Consider the following 20,936-nt stretch of genomic DNA (forward strand, 5'->3'; position numbering starts at 1 on the left):
GTTTACAATATCATGTGACTGCAGCAGCCAAACATGTCTACCCAACGGCAAAGAATGGGAAAACTTAGCTAAAATGTCTGCTTCAAAATTCCTACTTTCTACTCTCAAAAATGAAGTTACAAACTTCAAACTCTCCTGCACGCTCCTTGATTTCCTTAATGATGGCACCATGTTTACCGCCGGTGTCGCTGCAAATGTCATTCGCCACAGTTTTGCAGTCTGAAGATATAAGAATCTTTGTAAGCATCAAGTCATTTGCCAAAGCCATCGCCTCTCTACATGCCAAAGCTTCAAGGGATGGAACATCACAAATCCCTTGCAGGGCGATCGAAGAAGATCCAAGATAATGCGCCTGCTCGTCTCGACAAATCACGGCCACCGCTCCTATATATTTTCCAAAGTCTAAACACCTTGCATTGTTTGCATGGTAGTATATGGTCTGAGAGAAGAAGAAAAAATGGAGGCTTGAGAAAAGGAGCGCCCCTCCAGAGCAGGCCGGGCTCTCTCCGCCCGCTACGTACGTGATCTGCGGGGAGGCCTTACCCCTCCCTCTGCGGGCTTCCACTTTGGGCCCAGAATATCGAATCACAACCTGTCGGCCCACGAGGCCCATAGCCTAGCCTGCTCTACGAGAGCCTAGGAGGACTCGGCCGAGTGAATAAAGGGAGGCGAGCGGACACTCGTCGATCCCCACCACTTCACAGGCTCACGCTCGCCGAGGAGACGAGCGCACGGCCCCCGAACCGGCAGCCGACGGCGAGGGAGCACCGGCTTGGCCCACCCGCCGGCGGCCGGGCATGGCGGGCCAGCCGCCGCAGGGCGCGGAGGACGACTTCCTCGACCAGTTCTTCTCCCTCACCAACTCCCTCTCCGCCGCCGGCCGCCCCTCCGGCGACCAGCCCTTCTCCCTCGCCCTCAGCCTCGACGCCGCCTCGGACGCCTGCGGCAGCAGGGGCGGCATCGGCGACGACCCCGGCCACGCCGCGGTGAGCGCCCCCCTCCGCTTCCCCCCCCCCCCCCCCCCCCCCTTTTCCCTCTGCCTTTTGCGCTCAACAGAAACGCGCGTGCCGTGGCTTATCTTATCGCCTGCCTCTGCAGGAGCGGGACGGCGTGCAGCTCCCCGGCCTCTTCCCGCCGGTGTTCGGCGGTGGCCTGCAGCCGCCGCACCTCCGCCCCAGCCACCCTCCCCCACAGGTGCGCCTCTGCATACAAATTGTGCGTGTTTCAGCTTCGAATTTTCAGAATTTGTGCTGACTGCGTCACATCCGGTGGCCTGTCGTGGGTTTCAGATGTTCCACGCGCAGCAGCCGAAGCAGGGCGGGCCGGCCGGCGGGCCGCAGCCGCCGGCGCCGAGGCCGAAGGTGCGGGCGCGTCGCGGGCAGGCGACCGATCCCCACAGCATCGCAGAGAGGGTAATGGAATTCATTCCTTCTGTTACCAAACCTTTGAAGTTACGCACTCTGCCTAGCCTAGGCCATTACTCGTTACTGTGCATCCATGCTGTTACCAAATCAAAGGCCTGGGCCCTGGGGTCATGCTTGCACAGTGTCAGTCTGCGACCAAGCAATCACCTCTAACTTGACACCGAAGCGACAAGGTTCCTGTATTCAATTGCATCAATTCACTTGCTGCACAAGTCATCACGGGTTTTAAAAATGGTTTGGCGTTAGCCAAATGATGGGCAGTCATTCGGCGGACGCATTTGGCGTTTTCTCTAAGGCTCGCTAAGTCACGTATTGCCATGTGGTTGTACTACGCTAGATGTCTGCATGCTACCTTTGACTACTCATATGTCATCTTGCAATCCTGCTACTCAGTGAATGTTATACAATTATGCAGCACTATCTACTCCCTCCGTTCCTAAATATTTGTCTTTCTAGAGATTTCAACAAGTGACTACATACGAAGCCAAATGAGTGAATCTATGCTCTAAAATATGTCTATATACATCCGTATGTGGTGTCCATTTGAAATCTCTAAAAAGACAAATATTTAGGAACGGAGGGAGTAGTTTTTAAGGTTGGCTGCCTCCTTTAAACTTAATTATGTGCCATATCTCTAGCAGTTGCATGACTGTGTTTGTACGTCGGGCTGTATTCTCCCACTCTGTATTTTTTTAAGCCTGTTTTACGATTCTGGTAGGTGTTTATTCAGGAGTATTCTGAACCATACTTGTTCCAATGCAGCTAAGAAGAGAGAGGATAGCGGAAAGGATGAGGGCCCTACAGGAATTGGTCCCCAATACGAACAAGGTAATCATTCTTAGTTATACTTGTAGATGTTATCATATGGGTGAAGACTTCTGTAGTTCACATGCCTGCCATTGAGCTTCACAGAATTTCAGCAAGTGGTCTGGGATCATGATGTGCTGAAAATATTATATTATCTTTGTGCTTCTTTATTTTGACCAATAACTTTTCAGCTCCAAAAAGATATTATTTTCTATCACGCTCCGTAAGCTTTGTATATGCCTTCCTTTTGAGATAATCTAGTGAGTTCCCTGGTAATCATATAATTTTTTTTGAAGAACAATACATGCCCAATCGCCACATACAGAGTATTTAATATGTAACATCCAAATATGACAACTAGAAGAAATTCTGAGTCTCCTTTTGAACTACATGCAGACAGATAGGGCAGTTATGCTAGATGAGATCCTGGATTATGTGAAGTTCCTTAGGCTTCAAGTAAAGGTAAGGTTCACTATGCTATTGGATATGAACTGTCAACAACCATTGTGGTTTTTAGTTTGATTGAACCTTGATGCCCTGATGTTAGGTGTTAAGCATGAGCAGATTGGGTGGTGCTGGTGCTGTTGCACAGCTGGTTTCTGACATTCCACTTTCAGTTAAGGTAAACTTGCCAAAAACTGACTATTGACTAAATATAGCATTGTGCGCTATTACCTTCTTCTATTTTTACTGCATTTCAAGTAAGGTAGGCTTATAGTAAAACCGTAGTACTGATTGATCTTTTATTTGGTTCCATATGTTGCATGTAATTCTTGAAATGTTTTTCCTTGGCTTCTTCCACCTACTTCTCTTTTCCTTTCTTTCTTTTCCATGGTGGAAGTTGCTGGCCATACTGCCGATTGAGAAAGCATCACCTGTGGTGCCATGAATATACCAATCAAAGTACATTGTTGTCTTGGTTTATTATACTGAGCATTGCTATAAAAAGTACAATATACAGTTTAGGTTTCCCCTGCAATAACCATTCCCCTTCCTTTACTCCTTTAGAAATTGGCTATCAACATCTTTTTTATTTTAATCTTCTTGCTTTCTTCTTTCTGGGCAGTGGTGCTGAAGGCAGAATCCATTCAGCACCTTATTTCCATTATCGACTTTTTTTATGTCACACTCTGTTCGTCCTTCTTGTTAAAAATCATCTATACTTATTGCTATCAGAGGCCCGTTAGAGAACCTGACACATCCCAGAATTTGCTCCATGATAGTTATAACATAGTGTGCATCATTCTTTCTTGATCAATTGTGCCTTGACTTGAAGAATAAATCTGTCTGGGAGTCCCTTTCCATCTCTAAATTGCCATATCTTTCGGTTGTTGAACTTTTATCGTGCTTTAATTTCGTTAGGGGGAAGCAAGCGATGGTGGGAGCAAACAGCAGGTATGGGAAAAGTGGTCAACGGATGGCACGGAAAAACAGGTTGCGAAGCTGATGGACGAGGACATCGGTGCCGCAATGCAATTTCTCCAATCCAAGGCTCTCTGCATGATGCCAGTCTCTCTTGCCATGGCTATCTATGACACACAACATTCACAGGACGGCCAGCCAGTGAAGCCTGAACCCAACAACACTGCCTAGTATAGTAACAGCAGCTGCAACATCCCCGCGGCTGCTAGTAGGCATGCATGAACCTGTTATCAAAGTGTTAAGATAAAAACTGCTGGTTCTGATCCACTAACTACAAGGAGGCAGGAAAAGACCTAAAAGATCCTCTCCACTCGAAGTTGTATCGACGGTATATGATGTCACCTACTACCCCTTTTCCATCTTTTGTTCAAAGGTGCTTTTAATTTTCAAGGATATGGTAAGCAATAACCTGATCATGCTCCTACATCTTTCAATATCCCTATGAGTGTGAGTGATGGGGAGAGCTACAAAAGAGTCTTGGCCTGCTCTCATTTTGTTTCTTTTCGGGTCTGTAGTGCACCAGCCATACACTTTGTGGTGGGGGCTGCTTTTCCGGTAGTGGGTGTTTGGGCTAATCAAAAAGGGATTGATTGATGTATGCGTGTGTCTGCAGCCCGCGCAAAACGGTTGACAAAATTTGAACACGAGATGAAACGGGAGGCGGTGTCCGATGGTGATGTTCCTTCTCATCACCATTTCTCCAAAGTGGAGACGTAGGCTCTGGTCAACTGAGGCTGAGCGTGCGTTAGTGGGTCTGATATCTGTATGCACTACCATTTTTCTATCTCCGTCGACCGAGTCATGCTATAGATAAGAACTTCCATATAAAGTTTTCTCTTCTATTAATGATCAGTCCATAAAAGCCATCATCTATTTTTCTGTAATGGCCTACTTCCCCAGATCTCCTTTGCCGACTGATGCGTGGGCAACAGCTGTGCTGTACTGTTCACTGCCGTAACCGCAAGGTTTTCTTGACATTGTGGACTGGTTGTGGGAATCTACAGCCTGGACGATCGAATGATTTTTGTGTGACTTGTTTGTTTGCATCATTGCATGTCACTGTAAATAGCTCACTGACTTGATACGTGCTCGTGTGCTGTTACTAGTTCATAGGTTGTGAGATGACCATACACAGACTTTATCAATACCTTGCCAAGCTTCTTTCTCACTTTGCTGGAGAGAAGTCGGGTTTGCCTTTTTCATGCTGGTAGCAAAGATCTTTTAGAGAGACCTGGTTGTCGGGTTTCCCGTCGAGGGAATTTACCCAGGATCTTTGTTTTCCAAAAAGTTTGATTGTTCGGCGCAACAGCTTAGCTGGGACTAACCCATTCTGCTAAAGAGGGACTGGGGCTTCTACTTTTACCTGGCTGAAATTACCGGTTTCAACAAAGATTGTTAGTTTGTTACCTCCATACAGCTGTGGGAGTGGTGTATGTTCTGCTGCCATTTGCTTGCAGAAAACAGCTTCTCTGCCTTGTTCTTTTGGTGGTCCAATTGGCCTGATCACACTGTCTCTGTGATGATATACCGCAGTCCTTTGTCCCGACTCTTCCTGAACCCATATTGTGTTCATGTCTTTCTGCAGTCGTATACTGAAGAAAGAATGGAACTTCTGTTGAGTTAACATCGACACAGTTGCTGGCTATACAATATATTCATCTGGTCATCAAGTCTAGATGTTGTTCGTGTTTCAGGTAGTCAGTCTCATATTCGGCATGACGCGTGCTTTGTCTTACTTCGTCGTAAGATATGCTATATATCATTTCGCGGCACCAGATGCTCAATGTTGTTCTTGCCTTAGCATAAGTATATAACATAGGAGTTTTTTTTTTCTTCATTTCTCTTTTCAGATCTGGTTCCTGTTGGCGTTTAAAGCACTTTCTTCGCAACCTGACAATCGTATCTCCAAAAAAAAAGAGGCTAAAGTGATTTGGGTGCTGAACCTGAACTGCTTGCTAGCCCAGTTCCTGCCAGTAATCCCTGTTTTCTGTTCTTTTCTTTTCCCAACACACGGAGGAGACCTACGAACCAGCTATCCTAACTCGTGAGCAACAGCACTGGCTTCACGAGGACAATGATCGAGCTATATCTTCATAATCTCATGGGCTATGTGATAACATCCACTGCTGCCGCCATGCCGGTTATTCCTGTGCCCACCTTCATGATAACAATCATCTCGGTTCGGCGCAATACGAGTGCACCCCACCATGGACGCCGACGCCGGGTTCAGGCCATGCTTTACCACGTGGAGTACGTCGTCGGCAACCCCAACCTGGTACAAAATGTTTCAGATCATGCTTGACTCGAGCACAATCGCTTCATCCATCATGGTATTGGAGACCAAGTTATAGTGATGTTCTTAATATGACGTCATGATAAGGCCTCCTTTGGTTTGGAGGAATTTCATAAGAATTCTAGAGGATAGGATTCTTATAGGATTTTTTCCGTTAGAGCCCTTTGGTTCATAGGAATGGATTCCTATTCCTACGTAGGATTGGTTCCTATCCTTCACATTTTATAGGAAAATAAAAAAGAGCCTAGACTCAATGGAAAAATTCCTTTGGTGTCAACCAAATGACATCTTGTTTTCTATTCCTACTCATATGATTTGAGATACATGTCATCTCATTTCCTACAAGATTCCTATTCCTATGATAATCTTATCCTATGAACCAAAAGAGGCCTAAAATGAAACCTCGTTTCAACCCCTTAGGATCCGCTCCTGTTGCGCCGCGCAAAGCATTCGGCCTCCGTTAGAAAAAACATGTGCTTAATCCATCCTTCTTTGGATTCAGTTTTCCAGAAATTGATGGTAAGGGTAATAATCGCTGTTGCAAACACGTTGGAACTTGCACCGTCTCGCCACGTACGTTCTGCCTTCTATCCCACTACATGTACCATGTCGCGACTGCCACCATTTGCCGCAACCCAACATGTCCGAAAACAAGAGACACTTAGGGCGTGTTCGGCAATGACCCAGCTTCACAGAACTCCGGGGAATCAACTTCTCCTCCTCGCTTCTCACTCCAAGTAGCGAACCCAGGAACGTTCGGGAGCCAGCGACAGCTTCTCGCGGAGCTGCAGCCCAGCTGGAGGGCAGTGGCCTGTTAGGAGTGCGTTGGGCCGCTGGATGCAGCCCATTTCGAGGGAGAGAAGAGAGATTGTGTACCAAATCGTTTTTCTTACGAGGAACCAGCAAATCGTTTTCTTTAGCGGTGGCAGATCGTCGGTAATATCATCCAACTCTCGCTTTTCCTTTCGGTGGAGCTGGGCTTTCGTTGCTTCTCATTTTTGCACTATGGGATCCCTCGGCTTCTCGTTTCCAGCTTCTATGAGCTAAACCGTTCGGTACTGCTTCACTCGAGGATTTTGAGAAGATAGAAGCTGGAGGAGATCAGAACAGGCCCTTAGGCAATGAATATGGGGCTCCAGAGTCTAAGACAGGCTTGCACCGCTCTATCCACTGTAACACACTGTTTATGTATCGATGACCTCATCCGCTCACATTTCTAAAACTTCCTTTTCCCTCGGACATAGGAAAATGGTAATGTAAACATGTATGGATGATCTCATCCGATCACATTTCCAAAACTTCCTCCCCCCTCGGACATGGGAAGATGGTAATGTTTAGTATCCTCAACCCCACATTCACAAGTTGGACACTGAGCACTAACCTTGACATGACGATTCGCCAAAACAATCGAAGGGGAAGGTTACCATATGGGAGAGACTTCCGTAAAAAGAAGATACCTTCACTCCAATGGAATAGTAAGGTCACATACTCTTTCTGTACCCGGGTTAACATTGATGAGGAGGATGTGGAGAGGACGACGAGGGACTCGGCTAGTGAGGAAGTGTTGATGAATTAGATCTTGATTCCAAGTGCCTCGGCCTGTGAGCAATTCAGAGACCCGACACATCCTGTATCTTCCTTGGGGTGACATGGGTTTGTATGACGGGGGACTCGGCAATCATGGATCGCTCCAAATATGAATGCTCCGACCATTGCCGACCCTCGAAATCAGCCCATTCTTCAAGACCTCTAGACCGTAGGTGATCACCTGCCAAGTTGATGAAGCATTACCTACAAACATTGTATCTCCCAGACAACCATTCCCACACCTAACCAAGTCTCAAAATATGTAACACATGGGGTTGTTTGGTTCTTACCCAAGCTGCCAAATCATGGGCGCACCAAAAAATATTGACGGGCAATTCGGCCACCTCGTCTCTCTAGTGAATTGACGAAAAATAGAGGGGAAAAACTGAAATAAGTTGACATGCCAAAACTTTGAAATCCATCGAGAAAAGACGTAAAGTCTCAAGTCAACGTTAATATTTTGGCTGGGCAGACGAGGGCTCCTATCCGAAGAGCCCCATGGTACTCTGCCAAGCACAAGCTCTTTGTTGACAAAGATCACCAGATAAGGAAAAGATTTCAGGCAGCTGACGTGTCACCATTTGAGTACTACCAACAGTTCTAGGTCACCACACGAACAAAATAAGAACAGTTGTGGGTCACTGACAGCCCGGCCGGTGACGGCAACGCTGAAGCGCATCTGCGCATGGCAGGCCGAGCATTGTACTGTACATGGGCGGGCAAAACGCTCGAGAGTTAAGACCGAGCCGGCCCAACCCAACCGAGGAACCCCAGGGCCATTCAGACGTCACCCCGCACGCCACGCACAAGCGACGACCCCTTCCTCCTCTTCCGCCCTAGGGTTCCGGCCATGGCGCACGGCGGCCAGCCCCGCCGCGCCCCGGCCGCACGCCGCCCCAAGCCTTCGGCGTCTGCCCCCGCCCCCGACCGGAAGCGGAAGCGCGCCGCCACCTTCAAGACCGCTACGCTCAAGAACCAGATCCGCTCCACCGAGCGCCTCCTCCGCAAGGTACTGGGGCTCTCCCCGCCCGCCTGTGGCTGGCTACCTTCCAGCAGCCGCGTCTTGTGGACTGGTGATGCTTGTTATGAGTCCAGCAGTGCTTGCTTGGGCTTCGTTGATTAAAAATATGGCTCGATTAGTGTCGATTGCCAGTTGCTAGTGTAGGGATTGCAGTCATTGATGGTTCTCTGGTGCCTCATTTTGCTTGCGGTTGGCTGTGTTTAGTGCCAGCTCTAAGGGTTTCAACTTTCAAGAGGGTTAGTGCTGTAGCTGGCTTGATGATGCTTGCTTTGGTACTGGTATATGTCCAATGTTGCTTCAAAACCGTATTATCTGATGCTGTGTAGGAAGCCTTAGCTAGATACATCTGAAAATTTTCAGGAATAACATGTGATTGCTGTTCTCTATTTGGGAGTACAGTCTTGGACTCTAGATCAATGATGAGCGGTTTATTTATCCTAGCTTAGCAGGTCGCCCTAATTTTCTGAATAACAAGCTTAGCAGTTTATTTATTCAGAAGTGCAGATAAAACAGGACAGTTTAGGAATACTAATAAGGTGATAGAAACATGAAAATGCAGTGTAAATATGATCTTAGTTTTCTTCTGCCACTGCAACTTCAATCTGAAGCCGCCAAAGAGTATGCCCTGTCACGTTTGGGCATGATCTGCCCCCCTTATTGGAAATCAAGCAAATGCACTTTGACTCTGTTGTAGCTTCCTTTGTATTCCTGAGTACAATACTTGCATCTGAATCGTGCAATTCCTCCACCTCCTGCACCTCCTTCTAAGACGTCCACGTGATTCCACAAAGGCCTGTTACATATATATATTTTCCGGCACATCCTAAAACAGCGCGAGGCATATACAACATTAGACAATGAGAAGACCAACTTCAGCAGGCAAAGAACTGAAAGGGTCAAGTCTCAACTGACCATGGCCAAGAAAAATGTTGTCTATCTGGTCGGAGCCTGGGAGTAAATGAAGGAGAAAAAGGCGGCGCTCAAACCCGTTGGGTGGCGCAGTGGCTAGCTCTTTTTTCTCCAGTGCAGCGACAGATGGGCGGAGAGGGAGCACTGGAGGCTGGCCTCCTTCCTCGCGTGGAGGGCTGGAGGCGCTTAGGTCAAGGGGGAGGGATTAGGGGTGCCGGAGCTCAAAATGGTGGAATCAGTGATGGTTCTCAGATGCGGGGAGGGAGCACCGGAGGCTGGCCTTCTTCATCCTTGCTGGTGTGGCGGTGATCAGGTAGGGCCAGTGCGGCGGCTCTCTGGTGGGCATGGGGGCCAGCGGGGTGTTCTGTATATGGATGGAGTGTAGGGTTTTTACGTATTCTGGAAAGGTATCCCAGTTTTTTTTTTTTGGAAAAATAGAAATTCCTTTGACACGTATGAGATACATATTTGTGCATATCTGAATGTATCCGAGTATCTGGGCCTGATACACTGGTTTTGGGCCATATCCATGTTTCCAGACCTGGCATGCACGATGTCTAATGTACATACATATGTTTTGATTCACACTAATCCAAATTAAAGAATACATGCTCAAAGCTTTTCCAAAATGACAAGTTCTGGCAGACTTGGGGCCTCTTCATATGTATCTGGTGCCATTTTGCAGAACACATCTTAGCCTTAGCCCTTCATACATTTGAGCCCTGTATTGAGATGTTTCATATTTTATCTACAGGACCTTCCTAATGACATGAGGGTGGCTCAAGAGAAGAAATTGGAAGAACTAAAGAAACGGCAAGAGAATCAGACTCAAGAGGCCATGCAACGAACAATACAGTTGAGGGATAGAAAGATAAAGTTTTTTGGTCGGTGGTCTCTTATCTCTGTTCGTATTCGTTTCTAGTGTCCTTTGTGACTGTGTCTGCCTGTATGAACTTATCATTTTCTTGATGTGGGTATTCTAACTTCACAGAGAGGCGAAAGATTGAGAGGATGATAAGGCGTCTTGACAAACAGCAACGGATAAATGCTGATGAGGCCAGCAACAAGCTGGCAACATTGCGAGAAGATCTTGAATATGTTAGAGTAAGCTCACTGATGTTCTTTCTCTTGCTTTCTGAACCATTTTTTTGGCATGGGATTTAGTATATTTCTTTAGGACCAAGGAGTATCCTCGGTCTCCATCATGGCTGGTACTTGTTCTAGAATCATTGAGCCTGCTTTAATTTTCATCTAAAGGTTATTTATCTTTGGTGGTGCAGTTTTTCCCAAAGGAAGAAAAATATTTCCCTTTATTCACCGGGGGTAATACCCCAGATATTGTGGAGAAAAGGAATACATGGCGTAAACAGATCAAGGAGAATCTCATCGCTGCTGCAGCAAATGGAAAGGACTTAGAAGGTGCATGTTCCTCTTGATTAGCTTTCAATTATTGATTTTCTAGATTATGATTGCATCTTCAACCTTCATCTTTACATTGAAATATGTGCCACATGTTGGCTAGATATCTACTGTCTAAATCACTAAATTTTGTTTTGCATCACCCGACAGAGACAGCCAGTGACGATGACACCTTGGATGTGAGTGAAGATGACTTCTTTATGTCTGGAAGTTCAAGTGATGAAGAGGCAGATGATGAGCTTACCGATAAAAGTACAAAGTATGATTCACAACTCTTGGGCATTGTACTTGCTATTAGGTTCCCAGTGGTATATCATGCGTAAATTTGTTACTCTGAGAACATTACACGGGGTGATCAATTAATGTTTAGTTCGGCTTATATTATTGCATAGAGTTTGAGTGTGTTAATGAAATTGGGTTATCCAAAAACTATCTGTGAATAATCATGATATGTAAGTGATCCATGCAATGTTGCTTTTACTGCTGCAAAATATCCTATCTGGGTCTGCAAGATAGCATTTTTTGTGACCGGATGATTTTCCCGTGGCAAATGTCATCTTCAGCTTAGTTTTGAAGTCAAGGGACAAGGTTGGTTCCTGAAAAACAGGGTCTATAATCATTTTAATAGTTGGTTGATGCTCATGCAGTTTGAATCATTTCATTTCGTGGTGGGAAAACATCATATTTTCTAATAAATTATTCCCCACAGATTTTCTCAGGCTGGATCGTAACCTTGTATCTGTTTTGCTTTAACATCGTATGTTCAGTGACTTCATCACTGCATAAATGTTGCATGGTAAGGAAAGATATCCTAATGCTTATTTTTTTGCAGAGAACCTGGTGCTTCAGGTAGGGCAGCGTCTGGTATGTCGAGTGATGAAAAGAACCAGGTTGTTTTCTGCACTGTGTCTCCAGTGTTTCCAATCAGCTGTCACAATTTTGCTTCCTTATATTTAAGCCCACTACTGTGCAATGCAGCGGCAGAGAGATGCTCGAGTGCTTATGCCACCACCTCGCTCATTACCACCTAATAGAGCTAGATCTGCGGATAAACGTGCGGTGTCCAGCTCTGGCAATGCTTCGACCAGCACAAGCGGTAACTCGTTCAAAAATAGAAGAGCATCAAATCTTTCTGGAGATCACAACAGCACTCTGAGTTCAAATTCTGATGCTCATAAGCCACGCCGCAAAAGGAGACCGAAGAAGAAGAAGCAGGTATAACTTTGCGTACATGCTTTAGCCTTCGTACATTTTGTCATGATATCTATATATGACTGAAAATAACTCTGATGGTTTGAAACTCTCGGGTTTCTAGTCAGACGCAGTTGTAGTGTGGTTATTTATCGTAAGTAGATCTCTGTAAGAACAGTTAGAATAATAAAATCCGACAAATGAAGAGAAATCTTTCCACATGGTGTCTGGGTGTGTAGCATGTATGTATGTATGCGTATAACTGTAAGTTGGCTATGCTTGGACTTTTTACACAAGTGGGGAAGCTATATCATTGGGAATAATATCTTAGTTGGTTACCTTTGTACCATTTGTCTGCCTGCGTACAACATCACCGATACCATGTCACCTTGTAGCCCTGTACTCAATATTATACAAAAGTCTGATGATGCTTGCTGCTTCTTGTCCATCTCAACAGGCATGAATGAATGAATGAATGAATATTCCGATCCTCTAGAAGAGCAGAAACCAAGATGTGTTCCATCCCAAAGCGCGGCTTCATTCATGGCTCGTCGATTCGAAAATGGAGAAAGAAACCCAGCCAGCAAGTGTGCCTGAGCAAGCAGTTGATTTTGTACGCTCGCTCTCTCTGATGTAAAATGAACCCTCCTGTTGCTCCCGTCCATTTGTCTTTCAGAAACAGAAGAACTAACCGTCGTAAAACACCGACCGACATTGCTCGTTCTTATCCCTGACTATGTGTTCAACTCTTTACAACTTGGTGCCAGCTCCATTCGGGCGCACACACGCTGTGCTCCTGCCTGAAAGCCATGCTACACGGTCTCACCGTCTCCTTGCCGAGTATGGTCTGCTAGGCTGTGGCCTGTGGGTTGTGGGCCTGCCCACCGCTGCTGGGATCCCATGACCTGGTAACGCGTGATGCCGCTGCACTGTTGTCTCCCCACTGTCTGGTCCGCATCTGTATCACCACCATCATCATGCATGGCAATATGGCATGGTTCATGGTGGGTCTAGTGCCCCTTGTCCGTAGCTAGCCATCGCCTATAAGAAGAACGTTCAACCTTACCCTCTTGCAATCAAATCGCCCTTGTTTTTGTTTTTTTACCGGGCACGTGTATAGTACCGTAGCGTAGGAGTACAATGTTACTTACTGGAGCAGTACATCGGCAGCTACGCTTCCTTATCCCGCGCCTGCGTTTTGGCCAGGATTTTTGGTTGCTCGTGCAGCCATGGGGGTGGAGGTCCCGGTTATGCTGTGTGTGACGTACGTTGCAGACTTGCTGTGACTCCTCTACATTCGTATGCAGTGATTCCTCTACGTTCGCGCCGCTGCACGGAGCAGTGACTCCGGGATTTGTGCGCGTTATCCGTTTGCAAAACAAAAGAGAATAAGTCGAATGTGAGTCTTTGGCAGAAATCGTCATCGGATGCTGGTGCTGGTATCGATGTTTAGGTTTGTTTTCATTCGGATTGATCTGGTTTGTGTGTACTGTCCTTGGAAGGAATGTATCCACAGGAAAAGAGAAGGGAGAAGTGGTACAGTCGTATGGAAGGAGAAGGGAAAAGCGAGGGGAGTGCCTGGCAATGGCGCCACCGCCACAGGGGGAAGGAATATGATGAAACATCGCTTCTTGATCGGACGTATCCTGCGATGGGATCGACAGTTCACGCGCCACCACCACCACCAGTTCGACATGACTTGTGCCATCATCATTCATCAGCAGACACAAAGCAAATGTGCTCATCTGTGAGGGATGAAAAAACGACCATATTTGGAGCTTAATCTCCCTCTCATTTTATGATCCGTGTCCCAGTTCCTCGGCGGTACAAAAGATTAGATTAACTACAAACTAAGCAGAGAACTTATCTACACACAAGTTCCAGTTCTTTCTTACTACATGGCTGGCTGAACCTGAACCTCTGACTGTACATCAGTAGATGCATGTACTACCTACTAGTACAACAAAACAGTACTGCTGCCGCTACTGCTAGTGCTGCACGCCGATCCGGCCGGCCGGCCTGACCCGCCGGAGCGCGCGCCCTGTGAGTCCTGGACCCAGCCTCGCGTTCGTACCGAGCGGATGGATGGAGTGCTTCACAGAGCGTGCGTACGTGCATGCCAGACGCGCGCGTGCCCGCGTAGCCCGGCTCACGGCCGGCCTCCGTCGCCGCTCACCCATGGCCTGATCATGCATCTGGCCCATGCGCGCGTGTGCCCGTCTCCTCATCATGTGCCACGGCCGGTTTCCATCGTCTCCAGATCGCTTCATGTATGTGTGTGTGTGTGCGTGTTCGATCGTGTCCTTTTCGTCGCCATCATCGTGCTTCCGAGCTTCTCATTATCCTCAGCCTCTTGCAGGAGGAGATGAACATGCTGCAAAACCAAACGAACAACCACTCGTTAGTTAGGCTCACTTTCTAGTTTCTAGTGTACGTACGTAAATCCACACCAAAGATGTGAACTGGTATGAGATGGAGGTTTGTGTGCTTACTCCCACGGGACGTCGCCGGCGAGCATGAGGTCGCCGTCCTTGTCCTCATAGGCCATGGCGAACTGGCCGTTGTCCGGCGAGGAGCCGGAGCAGGAGGAGAAGCAGCCGAATCGGGCGTCCAGCGCGGCCCGCAGCTCCCCGTACCCCCCGTACGTCCGCAGGTCCACCTTGCGCAGGTAGGGCGCCCCGTCCATGCTCACCTTCACGTACAGCCCCCCTCTCTTCCCGGCCTCGCCGGCGACTTTACTCTCCTTCGCCGCCGACGCCGACTGGAACGTGCTCTTCCGGTACGCCCCCACCGGCGGCCACCCAACCACCTGAACCCTGCGCGCACACACCAAAAATTCCATTAGCTACTGTCCCACAGCTACACAACTAGCGCATGCATATGCTAAGCACGCAGGGCGTAGCCTTGTGGTGGCCGGCGCTTACTTGGAAGCCGGCGCGGCGTCGTGGTCGTCGGTCCCGGAGGCCTCGCTGGTGGCCGCCGCCGCCGCCACTGTCGACAACGAGCGCTTCTTCTGCGCGCCGAACGCCGCGTCGCCGCTGCCGGGCGGGCCGAGCCGCAGCTCCGCGTCGATGATCTCCATGGACGGACGTTCGAGCCGGCGAACAAGGTCGCTGGGAAATGAGAAGTGCGTGAGGCTTGGATAGCGTAGCGTGCGGTTGAGGTTGGGGTGCGGACGTTGCTTCGCTTGGGTTGCGCGGCTGCCCCCGCATATATAGCGCGGGAGGGACGGGGCCGGGTTGGTGATGGCTGGCTGGTGGTTGCGTGCTCCTCGGCTAGCTGCTCTCACACGCTCGCGAGGACAGGGATGGCGCGGTGCGGTGACGGGTGGGCCGGGGGGACAGCGAGGGAGGTGCTGTGTCTGGGCCCCGGCAGACAGGCGGGCCCGCGAGTAATGGACCGGGTCGGGGCAGATTCCCAGCGCTGCCTGGTGGCGGGCCCCCGGCCTGTCTGGCACATGCGGCGGGTCTGGCGGGGCCGTGCCACACGTACGTACGTGTCGCGCGCGGCTCGGCCAGTCTGGATGGACTCTGGTCTTCACGGTCGCGGCGAGCCACGGTCATGCATGTCACGCTCTACGTATAAGTTAACTATTTTTTCAAAAAAAAAAACTGTACTAGTACGGGTTACTCGGGTAAGAAAGTGACACTACTACGTACTCCCTCCGTTTCAAATTACTCGTCACAGATACGGATGTATCTGTGACGAGTAATTTGAAACGGAGGGAGTACGTAGTACGTACTTTGTTGGCCAGTCGATCACCTTTTCCCCCACCCTGCTTAATTATTCTTCACATTTTTTCTGCGCGGGTAAAATATGTACAGTATTACTCAACGTACCACTTGAGGATCACAATCAACAAATGTTGAGCTCAACCGCATTAGGAGGGCCAGGCCCTAACCATGCCATGGTTCCACCTTCCGCACGAGCAAAAATAGCTGAACAATGGCTAACCTTATCCTGTGAACGTCTAACATGAGTAATACTAGCTAGTTCTACGGAGTTTTGGGAGTGCGTAGCTTAATCTCTTAGTTCTAGTTACTTTGCCTGGTTCAAACGGTTGATGGAGAGACAGCATTAGCTAGCGAGCTGATGATGATGCCGGTCGACGTAGATGCCACGACCCACTTGCTTGGCCGGCCCGACCCGTGACCCGATGAAGCAACGACAACGCGAGGGATACTGTGACGGTCTAGGCAAACATTGTGAGCAGCCACACACGCATATGGATGCATAGCACCGGCCAGCTTTCGTGCGCGCAGGGGTTGCCCAACGGACCCAGACAAGAGGGCGAGCTGGCGAGGCACGCAAGCGAGGCCCATGCAAGTCTCGCCCGTATGCATGCATGCACCGCCAATAATAAACAAACAGACGCATATGCACGCACATCTCGTGCCGCTGCCGTCGACCCGATCCGGTAGGGGGCCGGCCACGCCTTTCCCGCTGGGGCCGCCGGTCGTTGCCTGTCCCCTCCCACCAGCTCGTGATCGCATTCACGACCGCGCCCAACCGGCCAGCTAGCTAGCCACACCACTCACCGAAGCGGGCTCGGCCGATCTGATTCCCTGCCACTGCCTAGCTTGCTTGCATGATTCCGGAAAAATGATCGCATGCAACGTTGTCGCGCAGGGAAATTATGTACTGTATGTGCGCTAGTGTAAAAGGACAGCTGAATGGCCGCGCATTTTTGTGTGTGTGTTAACTAGAGCGATGCTCGTGCGTTGTAAACGGGATATAAATATTCTACTAGTACGTTATCTTGTAATTTACCTACCAATAATAATGCGGTTGTGTAAATAAATGTTCATCACATTGTAACCATGAATTACTTTATATTTTGATTAGATGTTTGGTAAGTAGATTAAAGTAGAATTGATTCACAAGGTAAGTAAATTAAGGTGATTGATTATCATACATAGAAAGTTGAACGAAGAGATTGACAACTCTAGTAACAGAGAATGACAACTCCCGCAACAGATATTGACAGAGCATGACACTCTCAACTGAGCTCAATCCAGCTGTGAACAATAAACAACACTGAAAGTAAACAACACGGTTATCACAAAACTTTGATTCCGGATTACAACACTATAGGCAACGAACCACCACTAACGGCTCATAACGTTAGCTGATAGCCGCTGACGTGGAGTATTTGCCGATCCATCAGCGAGGACTGTATCATTTAGCAAGCTAAAAACTCAAGGAACATGTATGTGAGAGTTCCACTTTAGCTTCCCTCAACACCAGGCGGGACGAGCAGCCCTATACCACGTGTAGCCACACTCTAGTGTCTTTTTCTACTTAGTTGGAGTTCCGAAGTAATTACGCATATAGAAATCCAAAAAGAAATCGATACGATCCACGTCATAATTCATATTGGATTCCCAAATTTATTAAAGAAAAAAGGAGCAATCGAAGAATTAGAGAAAAATCTACAAAAGGAAATTAACTCTGTAAACCAGAGATTTAATATTTCTATCGAAAAAGTTAAAGAACCTTATAGATAGCCTAACATTCTTGCAGAATATATAGCTTTCCAATTAAAAAGTAGAGTATCATTCCGAAAGGCAATGAAAAAAGCCATTGAATTAACTAAAAATGCAGATATAAGGTGAAAAGAAAGATGAAATGGGAACCTTACGTTCTTTTTAAGTAGTCCAGATTAAAAGAACAGCTGAATAAAAGAAAAAATGCACATGCTAGCTAGTTTAGGCCTCTCACCGTTGGTAGTTTCATAAGCTAAGGGCAACCCCAACGTGGTTCATCAAAGACAAAAAACACCAAATGCGTGCGAACACGTTCGGACGAGTCCACGGACAATGGTAGGGGAGTCGGCCATCCAACCATCCCCGCAAAATTTTAAAAAATAATGTTTACAATGTACTTAACGCTAGATGCCTGGCAAACTAATGCAATTTTAAGACTTTTTCTCGAGAGTACAACGATGTTTAGACCAAAATATATTATTTTCCCCCGCTCAAAATATATATTTATTGTGTAATGTTTTCATAATTATTACACTATGACACCCCAAAAATCGAGATTTTGGGTCCGCTACTGCCAATACTTATTACGTTATTAACCATTACAATGTAATATGGCTATTATGCCAAAGAGACTAGTACAAGCCTAGGAAAAACTTGTCAAATTTATTAACCAATAACGTGAAAACAAGTCAATATATGAGGCTACTAATAGTTTACTTAGGATGTACTCTCTCCCTCCCCCCCCCCCCCCCCCCCCCCCCCTCTCTCTCATGTGGCATGGTGAGCCACTCCTTCTCATGCATCCATTAGTGTGCCTTGGAGATTTGGGTCTCTTCTAAACTTGGGCTTCTTTGCTTCTTGGATTCATCTTTGACTTTGTCTTTTATTTCTCCTCTTCCTTTGACTTGTTCACGTGGTGATTTTCTTGGACTTTTGTTGATTATCTTTCAATTATGTTGACCAGACATGCGGATTCCACGTACTCCCTCCTTCCATCTATATAGGGCCTAATGCGTTTTTCGAGGCTAACTTTGATCAAATATTAGAGCAATAGTATATGACATGCAACTTACACAAAGCACACCGTTAAATTCGTGTGTGAAAGGAGCTTTCAATGATATAATTTTCATATTATGCATGTCATGTACTATTAATCTTGTCAATAGTCAAAGACGGTCTTAAAAAACGCATTAGGCCCTATATAGATGGAAGGAGGGAGTAGGACTAGTTTAGCTATTCCATCGACATGTATCAATGAATGTGTAACATGTGAGACACATATGACCCCAAAAGGGATCATATAGCTAATGATTCAGTGAGAAGCTGCTCGTAAACATATTATACTCTAAATTTTATTTATTTATTTATGTATAATTAATTGTAAACCAGAAACAACTATTAGATATTTCTGAGAGCATATGCTTTAGGGATCTCTATGAAGATATTTAGGGATACACACTAAGATATAAAAACTATATTGAGGGGAGTATCACAAATATACCCATAAAAACATGTTGTGTTTTTCTATTTTTCTCACATTTTGGAGGATTGAGTTTAAGCATCTTTTAAGGTGCAATGTATAAAAACAAAAATAGTAGCATAATTATAATTAAAAATTTAATCAAATTTAGCACAATGCGTTCATATTTTTTAATGTTAGACATTACAAATATGGCATAAAGGACTACTATTAATATTTAGGACTATTATCATCTAGTTAATTGCCATAAAAAGTTATTAGAAATTGTTATTCATAAATATAAAAGTTTAGTAAAAATAATAAATTTATTTATTATTGAAAGAAAGGTGCCCCCACCTCATTTTATTAAAAAACGAAGCCACAAAGGAGCAACATTACTGTTCACAACGCACGAGCCCGAACTTGAGTAGGTGAGCCATGTCTTCCCAAGCATCCCGGAAGTATTACATCATCTAACATAAACATAAACGATTATGAGAGACTCCACCACTAAAAGGAAGGGAAAACAGAGGCTAGCTATTTCATTTTTCACCATCGAGGCTTAGCCGGAATGAGCTCGCAACGCAATGCCCCATGGTGCTTTCCTCACAACATAGTGTGACTTTAGTGCCACACAATGCTCAATAGCTCGCTTCTTCGACGGTCTAGCAGTAGCATGCACCTCGTAGCAGCATCGATTGATTTCCCTAACATAGTATCCTCCATTGATGGATAAGAGCATTTGCTTTTCCCAGCAAATGTTTGACACTTTCCCAAACCAAGCCCTAAAAACACAAGTTATTTCGAGTGGTCCACAAGGTCCAGATAACAACAACACATGAGATATTGATCACAGATTTCTTGTTATTAGTACTCGACAACACAAATAAATCATTCATGTTAGAAGGGATTTGAAAATTAAACATAAACAAAAGAACTAGGCATGAAAGTAAAAGTGGAAATAGAAGGGAGCGTGACTTGTTTCAAGAATTGGATGCCCTTGTTAAGGAAATCTAGTATAAAAGGAGAAATTGGGCCTATTTATCACCTTTGGTACCTAACCACCTGAACTGGGAATAATGTTTGAAGATCGAAGGTTCTAAGCCATGTATGTATTAGAGCCGGTTATTTGAGTATCGATGTTGTTGGAGTCTAGCTTCCGACCAACCCACTTCACTTCGGAGGATATAATAGCTTAAGAAGAAATTGATATCAGGCCCATGGAAAGCGCGCGCGCACACACACACCTGGGGAATGAATCTACTTTTTCATTCTCAATACTAGGGGGGCTTCTCCGATCGATTGCTCTCACTATTATTCCCCAGATTGGAGAAATGACCTTTCGTCTTGCTTCATTAAAAATAATAAAATGTGCTTTTGCCAGAAGAAGAAAAAAGAAGATAGCTTAGTAAATGGCATTCAACTAAAGTCAAGAAAGAGGCCTTGCTTTTGCACAGGAAGGAAAAAACTGACTCGGGTAAGTAAGCCCTATTGGGGCAGGGCTCGAGTACGATTAGAGTGCCTTTTTTTCCTGCTGCGCAGGCTGACCATTTTAAATAGGGGGAAACATGAGACTATAAAAGATGAATATGGCTAGTCTACTGCTACTGTTTGATTGGCAATCCTTAGACTATAGGGATGAAGCAAAGGAGCATAACCTAACTGCAACTATGCTTTAAAGAAAAGAAATCTATCGAAATTCTCATTCCAGTCTGAGGGGATATCTGAAGCTATCGATCCAGGATCTCACTCAAATCCAAACCTAGCACTTTTGTATTTATTGCTTCTTCTTTTAGAAGGTCTTTAGCCGAGTAAAAGAGAAGAAAAGAGATTTCCTTATCTGCATGCCAGCTTTCATTCCTACTTTTGATGAAAGAAAGGTCAGTTGTTGTCGACAAGTCGACTAAACTTGGTTTTC

At 46.3% G+C, this 20,936-nt stretch overlaps 3 protein-coding genes across 3 annotated transcripts; 2 read left to right on the top strand and 1 right to left on the bottom strand.

Moving 5' to 3' along the window:
• Positions 1 to 673: 673 nt before the first annotated feature.
• On the top strand, positions 674 to 4,087 carry LOC123105422 (transcription factor UNE12). Its single transcript, XM_044527480.1, has 7 exons — positions 674 to 986; positions 1,099 to 1,194; positions 1,290 to 1,412; positions 2,187 to 2,252; positions 2,628 to 2,693; positions 2,779 to 2,853; positions 3,594 to 4,087. The coding sequence occupies exons 1-7, from the start codon at positions 798 to 800 to the stop codon at positions 3,822 to 3,824; spliced, it is 846 nt and encodes a 281-aa protein (XP_044383415.1). The 5' UTR covers positions 674 to 797; the 3' UTR covers positions 3,825 to 4,087.
• A 4,177-nt stretch (positions 4,088 to 8,264) lies between these two features.
• On the top strand, positions 8,265 to 12,800 carry LOC123105423 (rRNA-processing protein efg1). Its single transcript, XM_044527482.1, has 8 exons — positions 8,265 to 8,542; positions 10,218 to 10,347; positions 10,455 to 10,567; positions 10,744 to 10,882; positions 11,033 to 11,141; positions 11,715 to 11,772; positions 11,861 to 12,097; positions 12,531 to 12,800. Exons 1-8 carry the CDS (start codon positions 8,384 to 8,386, stop codon positions 12,534 to 12,536), a joined length of 951 nt encoding a protein of 316 aa, XP_044383417.1. The 5' UTR covers positions 8,265 to 8,383; the 3' UTR covers positions 12,537 to 12,800.
• Positions 12,801 to 13,828: 1,028 nt separating this feature from the next.
• On the bottom strand, positions 13,829 to 15,270 carry LOC123108052 (auxin-responsive protein IAA14). The gene is made up of 3 exons (XM_044529914.1): positions 14,998 to 15,270; positions 14,566 to 14,889; positions 13,829 to 14,447 (listed from the first exon to the last, which is right to left on the bottom strand). The coding sequence occupies exons 1-3, from the start codon at positions 15,153 to 15,155 to the stop codon at positions 14,390 to 14,392; spliced, it is 540 nt and encodes a 179-aa protein (XP_044385849.1). The 5' UTR covers positions 15,156 to 15,270; the 3' UTR covers positions 13,829 to 14,389.
• Positions 15,271 to 20,936: the final 5,666 nt, after the last annotated feature.

This window comes from Triticum aestivum, chromosome 5A (genome assembly GCF_018294505.1).
Source record: "Triticum aestivum cultivar Chinese Spring chromosome 5A, IWGSC CS RefSeq v2.1, whole genome shotgun sequence".
In the NCBI taxonomy this organism is placed as follows: Eukaryota; Viridiplantae; Streptophyta; class Magnoliopsida; order Poales; family Poaceae; genus Triticum; species Triticum aestivum.